The 23,094-nt window shown below is 41.0% G+C and overlaps 1 protein-coding gene across 1 annotated transcript in view; it reads left to right on the top strand.

The window, feature by feature from the left end:
- Positions 1–23,094, top strand: part of AK7 (adenylate kinase 7) — a 57,956-nt gene that overhangs the window by 20,107 nt on the left and 14,755 nt on the right. The window contains exons 7-16 of the mRNA XM_030558800.1: positions 648–736; positions 1,314–1,404; positions 2,222–2,299; positions 3,448–3,597; positions 7,977–8,105; positions 9,359–9,503; positions 11,846–11,974; positions 13,533–13,601; positions 15,332–15,529; positions 21,640–21,860. Of these exons, the coding sequence (XP_030414660.1) occupies positions 648–736; positions 1,314–1,404; positions 2,222–2,299; positions 3,448–3,597; positions 7,977–8,105; positions 9,359–9,503; positions 11,846–11,974; positions 13,533–13,601; positions 15,332–15,529; positions 21,640–21,860 (1,299 nt within the window). The remainder of the gene's footprint in view (positions 1–647; positions 737–1,313; positions 1,405–2,221; positions 2,300–3,447; positions 3,598–7,976; positions 8,106–9,358; positions 9,504–11,845; positions 11,975–13,532; positions 13,602–15,331; positions 15,530–21,639; positions 21,861–23,094) is intronic.

The following is a 23,094-nucleotide window of genomic DNA, read 5'->3' as shown; positions in this document are numbered from 1 at the left end:
TCTAATTTCCCACAACTGTGACTATTTCAATCAGTAGTGAAAGAAAAAATGCTTAAAATAAACATTGATATTATTCCTTGAAATTATATATTTTAAAAAATCAAATTCTTCCCAGCCAATAAAAACAGCTATGCCAGCATAGGCTCTGTAGTGTGGACATGGCCACATTGAGTCATTTAGCAGATTTTTAGTTTAAAACATATTCAGTCATTACACAGTTTTTTAACTATATCACAGTATATTCTATGTTGGTAAGGGCATACCTATTATGGAGCCTCAATGGAGTATGCAGCCTGCCTGTTGGGGATTAGGTCAACAATGTTTTTTTCAGTATAGTGTGATTTTTTTCCCCAAAAGCTTTCTTTATTTCTGTTTTCATAGTTTGTTCCTTTGGGATATAAAATAATAATAATAAAGCTTTTCCCAAACTGAGCAGTTTTGTCAAAAATGCCACTAACTTTGTAGGCTCTTTGTAGGCTGACAGTCAACAGCTCGCAGAATTGATTACTCAGCTGTGGCTCATACTCACATCCAAGAAACTGAACATTAAAATCCAGGATGTATCTAGTTTCACCAATCGTACATATGTTTCTTTTTGCAACTCTAATTAAATATAACTCTCCTGCTTCATTTGTATTTATTTTCAGACAGCTTGGCTCGGTGAGACTCCTGCAATACCAGTTTTTGGTGATGGAAACAATTTTCTTCCAACCATTCATGTTGTTGATTTAGCAGCGTAAGTATGCTTTTTAGGGATGGCCATCCCTGGAAATGCTTAGGATCCATGTATGTACCAAAACCATACCTACCAGTGGAGATTTCAGACAGCTGCTACCATATTAAAAAAAAAAAAAAATTAAATGGACTGCAGTTGACTTTGACACATCATTTTCAGGCACATGAAGATTTAAATATTTCCAACATGAAATAGGCCTTCTGGAAGTAATAACTTACAGTCAGATTGAGGACATGCTTTCAAGAAATTCCTAGAAGTGCCATGTCCAAAACATAGTATCAGTAAACCAAATGGAACCGCAACACAGTTTTTGAAACCAGAATAGAAAGGACAAGTAGCAACTTGGTGTATCTTTTTTAGAGACATTGCTCCATATTCCTGAACTGTCTTGGCCAAACTCAGATATCTAATTATATTATTTTGTGAATAAAAATCAACACAAAAATAGCATGGTTTGGAATATTCAGGGTCTCCTCATACCCTTTGCCTTGGCGTTGCTTCTATATTATATTTCATGTTAAAGACATAATATTTTTCCTTCCAGTAATGGACATTGATTGCATTTGCTATATTGCAGGGTGTTACAAAACATAGCTGACCATAGGCCAAGGACTCACTACATTGTGGCAGTGGATGAATCTATACATACTCTTCAGGCCATAGTTAAGGTAAAACAGCTTAAGATTTTGTTTCTTTGTCTAGTTATCTTTTTAGTCCTGTAAATCCTTAGTCTTCGCTCTGTTAAAAGTCCCTGAATCTTCCGTACAACAATTTTATAAAAACTAGTCTTGAAATCCTATAGTGTGTACTTCTTTTAAACAAAATGCAAAAGTGGGCCCAGTCCTGCAGTCCATATTCAGGCAAAATTATTAGTTTCAAAAGGGGTTTTGCCTATGATAAAGGGCTGATGGATTAGACTTTGTTTTCATCCAGTTCATATACTGTAATTAGGCAGTCAATGTCTTTTTTGAAATTCTTTTTCCCATTGAATTGTAGGAATATAGTTTGTTCCTTTGTTTAATCACATGCCTTGAAGCAAAATCCAGCAAAGTAACCTGGAAGCTGCTGTGAAGTTGCAATCTGGTGATTTTAACTCTATTATTTAAAAGTGCTTTCGAAGTAATTGGCAATGTATTTGCCTACTGACATTGAAAATTGAACATACTGGAACAGAGATTCTCCGATGGTAATCCATGGACTGCAGAGACTTCGATGGTAGTCTGCAGAATGAAATATTTTGAGAATCATGTAGTGAGAGTGTTGGGAAAGAAAGCAGGTCCATGATTGGCTCTTGGCTTTACGACGTGGTCCATAAAATAGAAAGCTTGCAACACTCCTTTTTTAGCATACATCCCAGCAGAGGTATTCTACTATGTCTCTAAACTTGAACTAGTACACACATGTTCTTCAGATTGCTGTGCAAGTCAAAAGTATGGATTAGATGAATACCCAATTTAATATGTGTATAATATTGTTTTCTGACAGTGCATTAGCAAAAATGTTGGACCAGGAAAAATCCAAAAGATTCCAAGAGAAGACGCTTTCTTAAGCAAAGACTTAACGGTTAGTATTTTGTTTCCTTTTTTGAATATATTCTTTAAGGAAGGGATGTGAGATGAAAATATAAATACTATGCAATGTACTCTTTTCTTATTGTTTACATCTGCACAAAGATATGACACAAAAAATTATGTCAACAAAATGCATGAACTATATTTAGATAAATAAAGTAAATGAAGAAGCAGATTATAAACCACATTACAGAGAATTATGAGGAGTTTTTGCTAGTATGTAGAGCCTGATCCTGAGGCTCTCCAGTGATGTATTGGAGTTGATGTGAGTTGATGCTGAGCACCTCACAGGAGGCCTGCACAGAGGAAATAAGATGTAAATAGTGAGCTACAAATTTTTTTATTCTGATTAGTCAATAAGATGTGGCAGATGTGAATTGTTTCTGTATTCTTGCAAGCAGCTTGGAGTAAACAAGGTATGAATTGTCAAAGGCACTTTAGAATGTGTCCCTTTAATATTTCCGTGCACGAATAATTGGGTGAATATGGCCTGTGCTATACAGGTCCTTCTAGCCTTAAAATCTGTGAATAAGAATAGATTCAGGAGTTAAGAGAGATGGAATTAATGACTGCTGCTTCACTGGTTACAGTAACAAAATGCCCACAGATTGTAGTCTTCGCAGCATGGAGTTAGGTCTGGGAGAGAGACTATCAAGATAAAAATCATAATTGTTTCCTTAACTCTTTGTCATTAATAACAAACTAGATTATTAAAACTAAAATAAATTTTAAAATTGAATTATTGTCTTTAGGCCTGAATCATAGCCCACTAAAGTCAGTGGGAGTCATTCCATTGACTTTAGATTAGGGGCCTTTGTTTACTTTTTGCCCTTCACTCTGTTTAGAAAATGAAAGTTCCACTTTCTGGTTTTCATGCACGACCATAAGCCAGTGGTATAGTGGCTCGATTTCCAATACTTCATGGGAATAGTTAAATGAAAAATAAAACCTGTTTTCATTTAAGTTGTTAATCTTGAAAATATGAATTTTTGAATTTATAAAGCAGCCCCCTCTCCCCCAGCCTCCTCCATTTTTTTTTTTAAATAAGACCTACATCTTGGGGTTAGCCTACTTGGCAGTGTCCCTTTAATATCAAACAGGGAACTCTCTGTGCAATTAAATGTACTTTTGCTCCTTTAGCAAACCCATTTGGATATGTTACTTGTGAGCCTGCGGATGGAAGCTGTATTCTTGAAGGAGAACTTCAACATTAAATGGGTTGCTCAGACAGGACTAGTGGAGAATATTGGGCAAGTCCTCAAAGAATACAAGCAAAGTCGGGGATTACTGGTAATTATTTCCTAGATGCTGTTTTGAAGTGCTCTGATATTTTTCTAAGAGGAATGTATAAATATACATTAAGTGACAATATTTGCAATGCTGTTAAGAGATGCAAAATAAACGGACAAATACAATATATTCGGGAACTAAAACTGAAAGAAGGACTGAAGAGCTAAGGAGAAGAAATACTTTTCCTGTTGTCCCTAGAAATGAAATCCTGCAGGTGAAATAAGCTGAGGGCTGTGGCTCTGGAATTAGCTCTCTCATGTGATATACCATTGTAACGTTATTGATATAAACTGGGACCATATAGAACATGGTTTGCAACCAAGGTCCTGTAGTGGCATCAAATCCTATGTAAAGGGGGTCATATAAGGTGTCTAAGACCAGGTTATGGGTTACTGGTTATGATTATGCTGTCTGTATGTCTGTATCATTATGTAGTTGAAGTTATAAGTATTGGCTGTATACTGTCTGTATTTCAAATTGGTGCTGCAGTTCTGGGAAACACCCTAGACAAGTTGGTGTTAGCTCTGCTTAGCCTGCTTGATGGCCCAGAACCGCATTGTCACAGTGGCGGCGGGCCCCAACTGAGAGTGCCAATTCAGAACCAGTTGCTCAAACAGGGCAGTCACAGCCCAAGGCTAGCGTTTTTCCACCTCTAAGGCAAACCAAACCAGCCAGACAAAAATGACTTCGGTTTCTCCCCACTGGCTAACCACAAGTCACACAAGCAATTTCCTTAGACACTCCAGTCTCCCAGTATCACCACCAGTGCCACCCATCCTGGGGATGAATGGTTATGAAAACCAACACCCCAGTAAAAGAAAAAGGTTCTCTCGATCCCAAAGGACCAAGCCCCAGACCCAGGTCAATATACACATCAGATCTCACCCACAAATCACGCTGTTGCCAATCCTTTAGAATCTAAAATCTAAAGGTTTATTCATAAAAGGAAAAAGATAGAGATGAGAGCTAGAATTGGTTAAATGGAATCAACTACATACAGTAATGGCAAAGTTCTTAGTTCAGTCTTGTAACAGTGATGGAGTAAACTGCAAGTTCAAATCAAGTCTCTGGAGTACATCCCCCACTGGGATGGTCATCAGTCCTTTGTGTAGAGCCTCAGTTTGTAGCAAAGTCCCTCCAGAGGTAGGAAGCAGGATTGAAGACAAGATGGAGATGAGGCATCAGCCTTATATAGGCTCTTCCAGGTGTAAGAACACTTTTTTGTTCTTACTGTGGAAAATTACAGCAAAATGGAGTTTGGAGTCACATGGGCAAGTCCCTGCATACTTTGCTGAGTTACAAGGCGTATCTGCCCCCTCTCAATGGGTAAGTTGTGTAGCTGATGGTCCTTAATGGGCCATCAAGCAGGCTAAGCAGAGCTAACACCAACTTGTCTGGGGTGTTTCCCAGAACTGCAGCACCAATTTGAAATACAGACAGTATACAGCCAATACTTATAACTTCAACTACATAATGATACAGACAGCATAATCATAACCAGTAACCCATAACCTGGTCTTAGACACCTTATATGACCCCCTTTACATAGGATTTGGTGCTACTACAGGACCTTGGTTGCAAACCATGTTTTATATGGTCTCAGTTTATATCAATAACGTCACAACCATAATCTCATAGTGTCCATTGAGGCGTCAGCAGCAAATGCTGTTGCCAGGGCAACTTTCTTTAAAATAGAATCAGTATCAGAGTGATCTCTATCCTTGAGGGCTCTGAGATCATAGAATCATAGAATATCAGGGTTGGAAGGGACCTCAAGAGGTTATCTAGTCCAACCCCCTGCTCAAAGCAGGATCAATCCCCAACTAAATCATTCCAGCCAGGGCTTTGTCAAACCAGACCTTAAAAACCTCTAAGGAAGGAGATTCCACAACCTCCCTAGGTAACCCATTCCAGTACTTCACCACCCTCCTAGTGAAAAAGATTTTCCTAATATCTAACCTAGACCACCCCCACTGCAACTTGAGACCATTACTCCTTGTTCTGTCATCTGCTACCACTGAGAACAATCTAGATCCATCCTCTTTGGAACCCTCTTTCAGGTAGTTGAAAGCAGCTGCCAAATCCCCTCTCATTCTTCTCTTCTGCAGATTAAATAATCCTAGTTCCTTCAGCCTCTCCTCATAAATCATGTGCTCAAGCCCCCTAATCATTTTTGTTGCCCTTCGCTGGACTCTTTCCAATTTTCCACATCCTTCTTGTAGTGTGGGGCCCAAAACTGGATACAGTACTCCAGATGAGGCCTCACCAATGCCGAATAGAGGGGAATGATTACGTCCCTCGATCTGCTGGCAATGCCCCTACTTATACAGCCCAAAATGCCATTAGCCTTCTTGGCAACAAGGGCACATTGTTAACTCACATCCAGCTTCTTGTCCACTGTAACCCCCACGTCCTTTTCTGCTGCCTAGCCACTCAGTCCCTAGTCTGTAGCAGTGCATGGGATTCTTCCATCCTAAGTGCAGGACTCTACACTTGTCCTTGCTGAACCTCATTAGATTTCTTTTGGCCCAATCCTCTAATATGTCTAGGTCCCTCTGTATCCTATCCCTACCCTCCAGCATATCTACCACTCCTCCTAGTTTAGTGTTATCTGCAAACTTGCTGAGGGTGCAGTCCATGCCATCCTCCAGATAATTAATGAAGATACTGAACAAAACCATCCCCAGGACCGACCCTTGGGGCATTCCGCTTGATACTGGTTGCCATCAAGACATGGAGCCATTGATCGCTACCCATTGAGCTTGATGGTCTAGCCAGCTTTCTATCCACCTTATAGTCCATTCATCCAGCTCATACTTTTTTAACTTGCTGGCAAGAATACTGTGGGAGACAGTATCAAAAGCTTTGCTAAAATCGAGGAATAATATGTCCACTGTTTTCCACTCATCCACAGAGCCAGTTATCTCATCATAGAAGGCAATTAGGTTAGTCAGGCATGACTTGCCCTTGGTGAATACATGCTAACTGTTCCTGATCACTTTCCTCTCCTCTAAGTGCTTCAGAATTGATTCCTTGAAGACCTGCTCCATGATTTTTCTAGGGACTGAGGTTAGGCTGACTGGCCTGTAGTTCCCCGGATCCTCCTCCTTCCCTTTTTTAAAGATGTGCGCTACATTAGCCTTTTTCAAGTCATCCGGAACCTCTCCTGATCACCATGAGTTTTCAAAGATAATGGCTAATAGCTCTGCAATCACATCAACCAATTCCTTTAGCACTCTCAGATGCAGTGCATCCGGCACCCTGGACTTGTGCTTGTCCAGCTTTTCTAAATAGTGCTGAACCACTTATTTCTCCACAGAGAGATGCAGGGCATCTCTCTCTTGATCTTCCAGTCAGGAGAGAGATGCTCTGCAAATCATGTAGTTGCTAGGGACACCCTGAAGGAGGCTGAGGAGACCTCACAGTCTTTTTTGAGAATGGCCTCTATTTTTCTATCCATGAAGACCTTAGGTTAGAACTCTGCTTCTGAACCATATCTTTAGTTAGATATACTACAGCTGCATCAACCTTCAATATCTCAGTAACTGGGACTTTTGGTTCCTGGATCCTGTAGAACCCAACATCAGTTCTGTCAGTGTGCTTACCTTTGTCTGGCTTGTCCAATTCATCCCTAATGACTTTCTCAGAGGAGGAGTGTAGGGGAATGAGGGCCTGTGGGGAGAATTGCCTGCCTGACTCATAGCGCTGGGACCTAACAATTGGGGATAGAAGACTGAGTGCAGGCTGGGCACACGTCACTGTCTGCTGAGCCTTGGAAGGCAGTCTCACAGATGGAGCACCATTTGGATTTCATTTGTTGATTTTTAGGGTGCTTTGCCATATCCAGAAGGTGCAGAAGTGCCAGCAGGATGCACTGAGCTCAGGCTCCAGGGGGTTCCAACACCCTGCTAAAAAACTGGCCAATGGGGGAAGAGAGGTTGGGAGGACGATTGCTGCTCACCACTGCCCCAAATTTTGACACTCTCCTCCCACCCAGCCCACAAACCGTAGGTAGATGTCAATGTGGGAGCTTTAAAAACCGCTGTCCACACATGTGAGAGTCAGAGAAACTGGAGGAAAGCAGGAGCTGAGGAAGCATGGCCAGACCAAGTGGCTCCAAAACTCTGATCCATCTCTGTGAGCTGCAGAGAGAGGAGAGCTGCCCAGATGTCAAGAAATTGTAGGAGACACTGAGCTCCAGAAATAGGAGGACATCCAAGGGCAGAATTTATACACTGAAAGTTCATCTAAAACAGGTATCCAATTTTATGTTAATTTGTTTGTTCATATATTTTCTACTGATCCTAGGGGAAAGACCTGTCATTTAAAACAAAAATCACACTCTTGCTTAATTCCTTTTTATCTTCATTTTCTTTCAGCCAGTCAAAATTTGTGTTCTTGGTCCTCCTGCAGTTGGGAAATCTACCATTGCTGAAGAACTCTGCAAACACTACAGGCTACATCATATTAAAATAAACGATGTAATTTCTGAAGCAATAGAAAATCTGGTATGTGGGTAACTCTTCTTTAGAATTTATTATTTTGGTTTTCATAGTTTTAAAATGTAAAATGTTTGAAATCAGTTAAGAATTAGTTAGAAAACTATGATTTAGAAGTTGAAGAATGACCATAGGAAATAACTTTCTTCTAGTAGAATGCAATGAGGAATTAAAAATATCCAACTCCATTGTAGATGCCCAACTGTAGCTGTTTCCATTTTTCAATATCTGCAAAAGCCAAAACATGTTTTATTTAACCTAGGCTGTAAAGGCATGATCTTGTGACATGCTGAGTATTGAGCACTCCTTATTTTAACTGATTGTAATTAGTGAAGATGGCTCAGCACCTCACAGCTTAGGGCCTTAGATGAGCTGCATATCTATATAATAAGATTCCAGGATTGTCACTCTGTGTGTCTTATGTTCTTATGTGTGTCGCTCTGAAGCTTAAATGTCTGAGTCAATGTGAAGCTAGAAAAAGCTACAAGTACAGTTGAAAGCTCTTTTTGTTCAGAATATCACCAGGTTCAATCATCACTAGGATTCGGAGACGGTTACCATCTATTTTTTAAGTTCTCGGCCATTTTGACTTTATGAGTTACACCCATATTGTGTACACCTATAGTAAGGAATGTATCTATGCCATGCCAAGGGTCCTAGACCATTGTGATATCAGCCCAATCACCTTAGTCTACAGTTATTTTGCATGGAAAAATTTCATTGGTTGTATGAAGGAGTCTGCACAACTCCCACTACACATAACACTGCCTCCCCTCCACAACACAACCAACATACACAAAACCCCAAATACACATAGACTGTCACTGTGGCGCATTCCCTTTGTTTGCTACCCGCACAAATCCACATAACACTCCCCACACACAAATCAACACAATCAGCACACACAGTAACCCCAAACATCACTCTTAAGTCTAGAATGTCTGTTGAATCAATGTGAAACAATGGAAACAGCTACAAGCATGGTTGAGAGCGCTTTTTGTTTAAAATATCACCAGATTCAATCATCATTGGGATTCATGGTCTATTACCATCTACCTGTTAAGTTCTGAGCCATTATTGGCTTTTTTACATACATAACTTTATGAATTACACTAGTGTGACAGCACAGGCTTTCAGCTACTAGTCTGAAACTAAGATGCCAGACAGTGGCCCAAATGTTGTCCGTAATTATACCTGTCTAATACCAAAGGCAGAATTTAGCCAAACTATTTTTGAAGCTTTTTTTTTTTTTTTGTATATAGGAGAAAATTATTGCTCCTAAAGAAACAGTGGAAACTGAAGAGATGGGTGAGGAGGGAGAAGATGAAGAAGAAGAAGAAGGGGACAGTATAGAAGAGGCACAAGAACTTTTAGATGGAGTCAAGGAAAACATGGAGCAGAATGGAGGTAAGGCATGAAAGGATTGATAATGGAAGCCTGGATTTTAGTTAATAGATGTAACTTTTATACAAAAGAAAAATCAGGAAATTGATTTGTGCATGTTCCTTTAGACCTTGTAGCTCCCATTGAAGGCAAGCATCATGTCCTGTGCAGCGTTATGAATCTTAACCTCACTTACCTTTGTGCAATTCGACTGAAATGATTGGGGTTGTATGAGAGTAATGGGGCAGAATTTGACCTAAAGTGCCTGTTAAAAGTCATATACATTTTTAAACACTGGAAAGCTATTATAATAGTAACAATTCTTTCTTGATGTTTTGTTGTTTTCTATTTATATTTTTATGCAGCCCTTTTGACACTACAAACTGACGTTTTACTTACAGCTCTATATTCAGTCTCTCTAGATTCTTGGTGAGAATATTTTCTAATTAATTATATCATGCTTACCTTTCAGATGTGAGAGCCTAATTAATGTCTCTTAAAATAAAAAGCTCGCCAGGTCTTACTGAGGTTCTTGATTGCAACTAACCTTGGGAAAAACAAAAAAAATTAACTTTTTGTTCTTTGTTCCCCCACCCCCTTTGGTGAAGGGTAAATAATGCTTTCCTATGTTTGTAAAATACTTTAAGGCCTGTGAATAGAAAAAGTGCCATGTAAGTGTTTTAATTATTATTTGTGGCTAAAGTCATGTGTGCTTTTGGCCTTGTGCTTCTTAACACTACTGAGGTCTGCAGTGATTTCCCATAAAAAAGCACTGTATGATGCATCTTTTTGCCTAATTAATGCATGCTTTGTCTGCAAAGTCATATGCTTGTAGCTCACCCAGGGAGCACAGTAATGAACGCTGCTGCTTCATCTCTTGTGTGGCTTTGCTTTATTGTTAAAACAATGAAACCTTTTACAATAAAAATATTTTGATTATAGTGGCTTATATGATTTTAATTAAGACTTTCTAAAAATGAAGCAAAGGGAAGGGGAAGGAGTTGGAGTCATGATTACAAAAGGAGTAAGAATCTGAGTTTTATTCCCAGGACACTGGGGTTTTATTGTAACGTTTATTCAATGACCTGGGCCAAAGCACTAAAACTACTTTGGGCCTCAGTTTACCCATCTGAGTGAGCATAATACCTGTCTCACATGGGTTTTGCTAAGTGTTTTAATAACAAATTGAATATGTGTTTGTAAATCTGTTTGAGGCCCTTAGTAAAATCCAACATTTTGCAAGCTTAACTGTTCTGCTACATTCCTCTTGCTAAATGTTTTTTTGTTTTGTCAAGTAAACTCAGAAATTAATTTTAGATGCTTCAGGAGACACTGCAAGTCCCTGGGGGTTACCAGTATGTTATACTACTATGTCTCATTTATTTATATTACTCCTTTGATCTCAGGATAATAGTTAAACTCGTCAAACATAAACAGTTTTATGAAAGAAGACTTTCATTTTATACCTGATAATTTTGTGGTACTCTGAAGGCTCTGAAACCAGGGCCGGCTCCAGGCCCCAACACACCAAGCATGTGCTTGGGGCGGCATGCCGCAGGGGGCGCTCTGTCGGTTGCCGGGAGGGCGGCAGGCGGCTCCGGTGGACCTCCCGCAGGCGTGCCTGCGGAGGGTCCGCTGGTCCCGCGGCTCCGGTAGAGCATCCACAGGCACGCCCGCGGCGATCCACCGGAGGCGCGGGACCAGCGGACCCTCCTCAGGAACGCCTGCAGGAGGTCCACTGGAGCCACGGGACCGGCCAGCGGCAGAGCCCCCCCCGTGGCGTTCCGCCATGCTTGGGGCAGCGAAATGGCTAGAGCCGGCCCTGTCTAAAACATATCAATACGTATTACCATCAGGGCCGGCTCTAGCCATTTCACTGCCCCAAGCACGGCGGCATGCTGCGGGGGGCACTCTGCCGCTCACCGGTCCCGCGGCTCTGGTGGACCTCCCGCAGGCGTCCCTGCGGAGGGTCTGCTGGTCCCGTGGCTCCGGTGGACCTCCCGCAGGGATGCCTGTGGGAGGTCCACTGGAGTCGCGGGACCAGTTGACCCTCCGTAGGCATGCCTGTGGGAGGTCCACCAGAGCTGTCTACCGCCCTCCCGGCAACTGGCAGAGCGCCCCCCGCGGTATGCCGCCCCAAGCATGCGCTTGGCGCATTGGGGCCTGGAGCCGGCCCTGAGTACCATAGGTGATGCTGAACAATTATCAAATAGTGATCTCAAGCAGATAATTAGGCATTCTAAGATCTTAACTCGAAGACTCTCTGACAGGTGAATAAAAATGTTAGTAAAATCTTTCAGATGTTCATCTTCCACGTAAACCATATATAGGTTAACTCTATTTGAATGCATATGTTAAATTTTCAGGTCGTCTAGATGATCAGTATGTGATTAAATTCATGAAAGAAAAGCTAAAGTCTATGCCTTGCAAGAATCAAGGATATATTTTGGATGGGTTTCCAAAGACCTATGACCAGGCAAAAGATCTATTTAATCGTAAGTTACAGAGTTCTGCTGTATTTGTTGTGTATGTATGAAGACTGGAAAAGGGCAAATAAAGTGCCAATCTATAAAAAGGAAAATAAGGACAACCCAGGGAATTACAGACCAGTCAGCTTAACTTCTGTACCCAGAAAGATAATGGAGCAAATAATTAAGCAATCAATTTGCAAACATCTAGAAGATAATAAGGTGATAAGTACCAGTCAGCATAGAATTGTCAAAAACAAATCATGTCAAACCAACTTGATAGCTTTATTTAACAGAGTAACAAGCCTCGTTGATGGGAGGAAGTGGTAGACATGGTCTATCCTAACTTTAGTAAAGCTTTTGATACTGTCTCACATGGCGTTCTCATAAACTAACTAGGGAAATGCACCCTAGATGGAGCTACTATAAGATAGGTGTAAAAGTGGTTGGAAAACTGTTCCCAGAGAGTAGTTGTCAGTGGATCACAGTCATGCTGGAAGAGCATAATGAGTGGGGTCCCCCCCAGGGATCAGTTCTGGATCTGGTTCTGTTCAATATCTTCATCAATGATTTAGATAATGTCATAGAGAGTACACTTATAAAGTTTGTGGACAATACCAAGCTGAGAGAGGTTGCAGCCACTTTGGAGGATAGGATTAAAATTCAAAATGATATGGACAAACTGGAGAAATGATCTGAAGTAAATAGGATGAAATTCAATAAGAACAAATGGAAAGTACTCCATTTAGAAAGGAACAATCAGTTGCACACATACAAAATGGGAAATGACTGCCTAGGACAGGATCGGCAACCTTTTGCACGCAGCTCGCCAGGATAAGCACCCTGGCAGACCAGGACGGCTTATTTACCTGCTGCATCCGCAGGTTTGGCTGATCGCGGCTCCCACTGGCCGCGGTTCGCCGTCCCAGGCCAATGGGAAGCAGCAGCCAGCACATTCCTCAGCTTGCGATTAAATTGGCTTAAATTGCAGAAAGGGTGGTTTAGGTTGGACATTAGGAAAAACTTCCTAACTGCCAGGGTGGTTAAGCACTGGAATAAATTGCCTGGAATCTCCATCATTAGGAGGCATGTCCACTCCAGCTCCCCAAAACAGCTAGTATATGTTCTCTTGCCAAGAGCAGGAGTTGGCCAGCAGATGGCGGATGTGCATGCTGCTCCTGCACAGAGAAGTAGAAGTGTGTCTCATAGCAGAATCCTGCAGTGACTGGCAGATTTCTGTCAGAAGATGTTCATATACCATAGCTATGTGCAAAATATACAGAGAGAGAGAGAGAGAGAGAGAATGCACCAAGCTAATTTTAAACAATATAACTCTTTTGACTCTTCTGAATCATGAAGATCTATCATAATTAGTGCTGCTTATTTAGAAGTATCTAAACTTTTTTTCTGAATTATTTACCCACCTCAAATGGTGCTGTCAGGATTCATGAGTTAGTGTCATTTGACCATAGAAAGAACTGGTACTACATAAGGGACAGGTAATGTTACTAGCACCTCTTTAATTAACGTTAGTAATATGATTTCTTCAGGTGTTAGTGTTCATTATATTGTACTTTTATTTTAGTTGAAGATGAGGCGGAAGAAGAAGAGACAAGAAGCAAAGTGCCTCGCTATGATAAATTAATCACTCCTGGTAAGTTTACTATACTACGAAGGGCATAAAGAATATTCTCACCATTAACAAGCACTTTTTCTGGTGCTGGATCTAAGCATATAATGGCCCTAATCTCATTGGAACAAAGATTTGGTCCAGACCTCTCTCTAGACAGACAGCAACATATGATGAAGCACTAACTTCTGAATCAAGCAGCTTCTTCTAGTCATAAATTGAGCCACTTGCAGTCCACATTTTTAAAGTGAAAACACAAATAAATCATTGTAATCATTGTGATGCACTATGCTGACCCTGGCAACAGGATCTGCAGGGTAGGTCTAAAAACACAGCTGTTCCAAGGAAAGAAGAGTGACTGTATGAGAGAAGGTTGCAATCTCAACTCATGGCTGTGCTGAGCTGGGGAGCATTTTTGTTCATTTTCTGAGTTTTACTAATTGTTATGCTGTACCTGGTTCTATACATTTCTCCCTGAGAAAAGAGAAGTGACTGCCTGACTTTGCTAAACTGCGTCACCAATTTACAATAGGATGTATAAAAGTAGATAAATTTGTCCTTATTTCCTTTGACTTTAATGGCACTTTTATCTGAGGCTTAGGGCTTGTCTACACTTGCAATTTACAGCGCTGCAACTTTCTCGCTCAAGGGTGTGAAAAAACATCCTCCTAAGTGCAGCAAGTTTCAGCGCTGTAAAGCACCAGTGTAGAGAGTGCACAAGCCACGTTAAAGCGCTGCCCTAAGTCTACACTAGCAACTTATGTCAGTATAACTATGTTGCTCAAGGGCATGGAAAATCCACACTCCTAGCAACACAGGTATACTGATTACCTCCTGGTGTAGACAGTGTGATGTCAATGGGAGGGCTTCTCCTGTCAACGTAGCTACTGCCTCTCAGGGAGGTGGATAACCTACACCGACAGGAGAAGCCAACCTGTCAGCGTAGGTAGCATTTTCACTGAAGCTGAATAAAGATATGAATAAAGATTTTTATTTTATAAAGAATAAAAATTTGAGACTGTTAAACTAATACAAAGTAAAATGTTTTCATATGTCCTTCCAGTATTTTTCCCTACCACTGTACTACAGATAACAGTGATACTAAATTATATTGCATCTGGCATATTTTATTTTTATGTACTACTTGGGTGCATGATAGTTTACTTGAGCATAGGTACATTTATTTATGAGATTAGAAATTCCAGTCTATAGTAATCCAGTCCTTGAGGTCTTTTGAATAGATGAGTTATTGAGTTCTCCAGTCCTATTTACTACTTTGACCACACAATTCACAAAGATCTTTTCAGATTTTACTATTTAAAACATTTTGACTGTTGTGTATAGTAGCTTTCCTTGCAGCTTTAGGACTAGATTCTGCCACTGTTACTCATGTTGAGTAGTCCCTTACCTTGCAAATAGTCCCAATGAGTTCAATAAGTAAGGGTGGTAGGATGTAATCCATAGTTTTGAGTTAAACTTTACAGTTTTTAATTGAGATAACTTTGGCACATCAGGGTTCTTTCCAAAGCACTTTTGTTTACTGTTAAATATTGGTGAATTGCTACAGGTGTACAGTTGGAGACAGAGCATTCTGTAATGTCATTTTGTATGGAGAGATTTAAAGATTTGACATCTGTTTCTATTCACTAGTAATTTGGAATTTGTTATTCATAGATGATAAATAGCGATAGCAGAAAAATAAAACAAAAATTATGACATTGCATCTAACTCTCAAAAATGTGTTTTTCCCACAGAATATGTTATTTCGTTGAATGCCTCAGATGAATTCCTAAAAAACCGAGTAATGAATCTTCCAGAGAGTGTTGTAGCTGGAACTCATTATACTCAGGACCGGTTCTTGAGAACTCTCAGTCTCTTCAGGGAGTTAAATACTGAAGATGAGACTGTTCTCAACTATTTTGATGAACTTGAAATACATCCACAGTTTATTGGTATGGAATAAAAACAAACTTTTATATAAACCATTAGAAAAATAGTATATTTTTCTTCTATGGAAATAATACAATATTTTTACAAAGATAAAATGGCACATTTTAATGGTCACTGGAGTACAAATCTAAGAACGTGCTTGCACTACTGCAGGAGTGTTTGTTTACTCTTATAATTTGGGGAAATGTACATCTAAGTGCCTTTGGCTCATACAATGTACCCATTTTAAAGGTCCACTTTTGGAGGCTAAGTGAACTATCCTTTTATAATGAGAACACAGACCCCACTTTGATGGTCTGGTGAATTAGTACAGTAATATCCAGTCCTTGATTTTCAATATCATGGCTTCCAATAAACCTTTTCCTCAGCTTTGTTCTCACAAGTCATGATTATATATAAATGATCTGCAACAGACAAAGCATGAAGATGGCTAGGGCACTGGGGAGGGAAATCTTGTAATGTTTCTGACTGACTATGACATATGGAATTTTTGAAATCCCCCCCCCCACCTCCACCACCCAAAAAATTCTTCCAACATACCATCCACAAAACCTGATCATTGGAACTCTTGGGATTGGTGAATCTAGCCTGATTTCAGAAACAAAGTGAGAGCCGGATGCCAGCATTGCTTAAAGAAGCTATTTTCAGCCTGTGCACAAAAAAGCTATACCTTGATATGGATAATCACACTAATTATCATCCTGTCTTGAATGTCCCTTTTGTGGACTCAGATTATGAGAACATTATAGTGAAACAATACTGGTGATACCTGGAGCCTCCAGATGTTTTTTTCTTCCATTCAGTCCTTGAGGAGACCTTCTACAGGTCCCTTCCAGTTCTATAATTCTATAAATATGGTATAGAGATTGTGCTACTTGTATTGGTAGAAAAGCTTCTGGCAAAGGACAAAGACCATGTGTCCATGTTGATCCTTTCAGATCTGTCACACTGACCATGAAGTGTAGTTGACATATTTTTGGATCTTTGAAAGCATAGGTAGAGTTGCTAATGAGGGATTCCATTCCTTTTTTCCCCTAAGAAGTCTCAGAGGGTAATATTAGGTAATTTTTTATGTGTCCTGAGGGTTCTTGTATTTCAGAAGCATCAATTCTATTGTCCCTCCCATTCAAAGTGTATAAGAGGGCACATGGGGAAATAAAATATTTGAGCTCTGGTGCCTCTAGTATGCAGATGCAACTGGCTCCACAACATTCCTTATCAGATCCAGATGGTGAAGCTGATTGACTTACCTCAATGTTTTACTAAAGTGCGGGTTGGATGCAGGTTAGCTAGCTAAGGGTATGTCTACACTGGCAAGTTTCTGTGCAATAAGTTATACCACTTTTATTAAAGCGCTGGAATTAAACTGCTATTGTGTGTTCACACTGTGCTCCTTGTGACAATGGAGTGCATCCACATTAGCAGCTCTTACAAGGGCAAAGAGAACAGTGCATTGAAGTAGCTATCCCACTGTGAAACTGGCCACAAGGTGCTTTGGGAAGGGTTTGCAATGCCTCATGGGGCAGGCACAGCGTCACATGATGCTGGTTTACCAATCCCATTGTTCTATGGGCATCTTAATACATTGCCAGCTGCTTTTCAACTGAAGTGCGGGAGGTGGGGTGTGTGGAGTTTGTGACAGTGTGCGTGTGTGTATGTAGGGGGCAGGAAAAAGTGTGTTTTGGGAGACAGAGAGTGTGTCAGCATACTATCTTGTAAGTTCAGACAGTGTCAGGAAGCAACCAGTCTTGAGGCAGGGGGAGAGGGAAACCCCGACATCAGCCCCTGTCTCCATCCCCAGCTCTTGTCAGAAGTGGAGCTTTGAAAGGAGAAGGGCACATGCCTTCAAAGCAGCCAGCCAATGAACAGAGCGGCCACTTGAGGCATTATGGGACACTTCCAGAGGCCAACTGATTGCTTTCTGCGCTGTAATGTGTTTACATTGCCAATACAGCACTGGAGCCTCTGTGCTATAAGGCTTACGACTCTCGTCTAGGTGTTGTTTTTTTTTTGCAACACTGCAACTGAGAAGTTTCTGTGCACAAAGTGGCTTGCCAGCGTGTACACCTTGGCACTTACACTGCAGAAAGCTGCTTTACTGTGCAGAATCTTGCCAGTGTAGACAAGGCCAGAGTCTCAGTTCAGGGAAGACCAAGGTTATGCTATTAGACAGGGGAAGCAAATTGAAGAAGTGGTAATTATTTCTGCTTTCTTGATTGAGGGGGTTTGCCCATTTAGTTACATTCACACACATTCATCTGGAAGTCTAGGTAGTAGCACTTTCCTAGAATAGGTTTCTATGTTTTTTAATTTGTGCTTCATAAGAGGATTGATTTTTTTTCTTTTTGATGTAGACTTACTTCATGGTTAGATTACTACATTGTCCTCTGCCTTGGGCTACACCTGAAAACTATTCTGAAACTAGCTAGTGCCAAAGGAGGCATCCTACCTTGTCTGGTGGTGCTTCTTACAGGGACATCACACCCATGTTTCACAGTCTTCACCAGCTTCCAGCTGATTTCCATATTCAGTTTAAGATTTTGACTTTCATCTTGAAAGCATCAAGCTTAGGTCCTGGTTACCTTCAAAACTGCTTCAATCCTTGAGGCTGCAATAAACTAAAGTGTGCAAGTTACAGCTTTCTGGTGCAAAAAGATGACTTATGGCAAGAATAACTTCAGTGAGGGCTCTTTAGCTTTGCGACTCACTTCTCTCCATCCTACCTCATAGAATCATGGGGTTAGACGGGACCACACAGGTCATCTAGTCTAACCCCCTGCCAAGATGCAGGATTTGCTGTGACTAAACCATCCAAGACAGATGGCTATCGAGCCTCCTTTTGAAAACCTCCAGTGAAGGAGCTTCCACAACCTCCCTAGGCAGTCTGTCCTACTGTTCTTACAGTTAGGAAGTTTTTCCTGAGATTTACTCTAAATCTCATGCCCCAGTAGGTCTATCAGAGCCCAGATTTAGTGACCTGAAGATCAAACAGAAAACCTTATTGTTTTCTCACACTTCTTCTGCAGGAAGCTGATTGGGTATATTGGGTTTAGTGGGAATGTAACAAGGAGGGGCTTGCCCCATGGGCTGAAGAGCCTGTGGCTAAGCCAACTCTGAATACAGCATGAACTTCACCTGATAGGAATCAGGTCCAGTATAAAAGGAGCAGGAAGTTGCAATGAATGGGGAAATTTTCAAAAAGTTGTTGTAGAGTGTGTAGAAAATGTACTAGGCAGGGAGGCCAGTCCAAGCAGGGGAGGGATTGTAAAGGGCTCAGGTAGGAAGGCCAGGGAAGAAGAGGAGAAACCTTTGGCTGTGTGGACTTGTGAAGGGACTTTGTTTTAAGTTTTATCATGTATTCTATATTAATAAACCCAGTCCCCAAGGGGGGATATCTTTTGACCAAGAAAAAACCTGAAGTGAAATTCACATTAATAGTCCAGGATGGGAAACTGAGGCAGGCTGCCTGTAATTTGACTCTAGGCCATGAGGGAGTTTATGGGAAGTGGCTGACCCAATCACAAGGAAGATATAATTTTGTTGTGGAGTAGGAATTTTTTTTGATGTGTGGATTTTTCTTAATATTGATCCAAATATTTGAATTTTATGATTTTACTATCATCAAAGATTTTAGAAGACATTCAGCTGTTAAAAGTGTGGCCTTCTGAGCTGGCTTTTTTATGTCTGCACTGTGGTTTAAACAGGAAAGTATCAAGTTGTCTGGATTCTTCTCTCTGCACAAGTTGTATAAAGCACTTAACTTCTGTCTGCTTTGCCATCTGCAAATTGGGGATAACTCAGGAAGCTGGGGAGGCTTAGTCAGTGGCTGAGATCACTGATAAAAGATCTTCTTTCAATGAAAAGCAATGTTATCCTTTTAACAGCGCTTGCATTTTAAGACCTCAGTTGTGGGTTCCCTAGTTTTTGTGACCCCTTAAGGGTGCACCTGCACAGGCTAGGGCAATGATCCTTGCAGCCCCTGTTGAAGGACTTGGGGTTGTAGGGCTCATGCTAGCCCTCTAAAAACAGCTGTGTAGATGGTGCTTGAAGTTGCAGCTTGGGCTGAGCTCAGGCTCTGAAGCCTTGAGAGGGTGGTGGGCTTCTATTTTTAGAGCACTAGCATGAGCCCCACAAGCTAGAGTCTGCTTACCTGGGCTCAGAGGCTCACTGCTGTGGGCTGTGTAGATGTATCTTCTGTGTCAGTGTTAATCTCAGCTCTTATTTAAAAAGACAAGTATATTTCTGAGGCTATGCAGTTAAGTATGACTTCTGTAGCATTTGTACTGCAGTCTTAATGGTTCACCATTTGAGAAAAATCTTTGCTGAGAAATACTTAGATACCATGCTGATAGAGGTCTTAGAAATACTTTAGAACAGGGGTCGGCAACCTTTCAGAAGCGGTGTGCCGAGTCTTCATTTATTCACTCTAATAAGTCTATAATATATAATTAAACTATTGTTGTATGTAAAGTAAATACGTTTTTTAAAATGTTTAAGAAGCTTCATTTAAAATTAAATTAAAATGCAAAGCCCCCTGGACCAGTGGCCAGGACCTGGGCAGTGAGTGCCACTGAAAATCAGCACGCGTGCCGCAGGTTGCCTACCCCTGCTTTTGAAGGATAGATGAATAGCAGAACTGGAGACCATGTGATACTGAAGTTTCTATCCGTGGTTATTAGTACAGTATTGTTGTTAGGGGTCCTGTGGGGAAAAATAGTATGTGAACATCTAATTAAAGACTGTCATCACTCATGTACACAAGCGGTAAATTAAGATTGTAGACAACTTTAGTTCTGGAGTTTCTTTACTTTGTAAATTTATTATTTTAATTTTTTAAATGGAATTTATTATTTAAAAAACTGAAAAAGGAGAAATTCCATCCTGTGGTATCATATTGACCCAATCCTGGGTCATCAGCAGGGTTTGGACCTCTAGATCAGGGTTAAAAAGCCCTCTACTAGTTGAGGTAATAGAGTAACTGTCAGCAGTAGTATGCTGTTATCTTCTATATGGACTAACCAATAGATGGGGATGAGACACACACACTTTGCTTGTAGGTATGACAGCAGAGGAAAACAGAGACTCGGGACTCCTGGGTTCCATTCCAGGTTCTGGATGTATTCTAGTATTTATAAACCCTTGTGCCCCTGGCTTGTCCTTCTTACTCTCCCCCTCCCCCTATCCAAACCCTTCCCAGTTCCTTTGCACCAGCCCTCATCCCCCTCGGTGCTTATTTAACACCCCCCCATAAAAAAAAATCCTGCTTGCCTGGACCCTCCAGCTCCTGCAACCCACTCTCCTCCCTGCTTCTATTCACCTCCTGCCACTCCTTCTGCCTCCTGGCCCTCACCCCCTTGCATTCATGTCAGGCTCCTCCATGTTGCCTGGGCACCAATAGAGGCAGTGTTGAGAGCACAGAGACAGTCACCCTGCTCTCAAGGCCAGTGTCCACTGCCACAGCAACCCCAGCCAGAGTGGAAGAGCGATTACAAGGCACCTTGCTCAGTCGCTGTGGTCTTGTTGCAGCATACACAATGAATCACTCTATGGGGATTGTGCATGTACAGTCTACTCACAGATAGGATTTGTGTGGGGATGGCATCTTTGAGAACTTAGATGCCAAACTTGTTAACAAGTTTCTCCTAAATCTGAACTGCATTTTTCCCTCCGAGTCTCATCACTTGGCCAAATATGGATGAACTTTTGCAGGGATGGTAAAACGTACAATCCTGATAGCAGACCACCGCTTTGCCAAATTTCAAGCCCCTGCTTCAAGGTATGGGAGTGCTAGAATTTCTCAACAAAATGGTTGTAAGAATTTGTTTAGTAGTGGGCAAAACAATATTTTTTCCTATATCATTCTCAGAAATGACAGTCATTTTAGCTGAAATGTTGTGTCAGCCCGAGCAGACACCTGGCATAGAAAACTTCAGCCAAGATGGTTAAAGTTTGACACAGTTTACAACTGAAAACGGATTCTTTATAATGGAAAGTGTTGACCAACCTTAACTAATATATCAAATATATTGTAAAGGTCTCACAATAATAACTGAATTCTCTGTCCCCCGTAATTAATGAGGATACTTATGTTCTTTGTTCTTATCTTTAAAAGATGTAGCAAAGTTTGAGGATCCTGAGAACAGATTTATTGTAAAAGAGATCATCAAAGAAACTGGAGAACCTCGAAATTATGGTTTGACAGATGAAGAAAAGGAAGAATTAGAACGCAAAGCAGCCGAGGCACGCCTTGCCAAAGAAGCAGAAGAAAATGCTGAACAGGAGCGTAAAGAAACTGAGGAAAGGGCTGAAAAGTTGGCAAACTGGGAAGAGTGGGTAAGTTAATAAAGTTCTGCACAAACCTAGTTATATACCTGTTTTAGAAAATAGCAATTATGGGACATCCAGCGTCTTATCATTTGACATCCTTATACAAAAATGTTTGACTTGGGCATACATGTGATGGTTGGGTCAGAGCTATGCAGTGTCGTTCCATTTCAAAAGCGTGGTATTTGCTCTGTAGTTTCCTATACCAAGTTGCATATTTGTTCTCATATTTCCTTCATAAGGTGTATTTTGAGACCCTTGTTAAAGAATTCAAATATTAATAAAGGTACAAGAGAAGCTTTTGTGTGTCATTACCAACATACCCTTAAAACAAGTTTGATGACCTTCCTCCTCCTAACTCCCTATAAATGTCCAGTGAGATTTCAGATATTGATTGGAACACTCCAGAGGAAGAAACTGAAGAAAAAGGGCTTTATTAGCCCTTACACAAGTGTGCCACAGTGAGTTAAACCATCACCTTACCCCTTCTCTGGGGATTCTGCCACAGATGGGCAAAAACTACTGCACCATTGGAGCTGCACCAGATGAAGCTTTCAAGGAGATTCACTGAATCAACACATCTCCTGTGTGCATTGTCCATGCTCCCTTTTTGGTTATCTTTGCTCACACAGTAGGCATAAAGATTCCAGCTATCTTGTGCTGCTATAAATGGTCTCCACGTGGACTTTCTGGGTGGTTCTGCAAGTTTCAGACATTGAAAGTGGCAGAACCCAGGACAGCCCAAAGATTCCTTCTTACCAACTTTTCAGTCACCTTATTGAGCCTGTGAAATCAAAATTAATTACCATTATGTCATATCTTGCAGCTGCTGAAATGATCTGACAAAACGGAGGGAAATCCTTTTGTGGAGCCAAACAGTAGCATTAATAAGCTGCTTTATCTTGCCATTGTAATTGTCTACTATAATATGAGCATTTTTTTCCTCCTCCTTCTCCTCCTCCTCCATCCTGCCAGGAACTTTCCAGTTTACTTTCTTCTCTCATCCTGTCTGCTAAAGTCTTGATTGTCATCTTTATGCCTCCACTGATAAGGATTCAACATTTGTCAACTATCTGCAGTACTTAACTCTGTCTATAGAAACATAGGAATTGCCATACTGCATCAGATCAGTGGTCCTATGTAGCACCCTGGGTCTGACAGTGGCCAGTACTAAATGCTTCAGGAAAATAAACCCTTTAGCAGGCAATTATGGGACGCTCTGCCCCCCGGGGAACGTTTCCTT

Source organism: Gopherus evgoodei, chromosome 4 (genome assembly GCF_007399415.2).
Source record: "Gopherus evgoodei ecotype Sinaloan lineage chromosome 4, rGopEvg1_v1.p, whole genome shotgun sequence".
Classification (NCBI taxonomy): Eukaryota; Metazoa; Chordata; order Testudines; family Testudinidae; genus Gopherus; species Gopherus evgoodei.
Note: the sequence above shows the minus strand (reverse complement) of the source record. Positions and strands in the feature narration are given on the sequence as shown.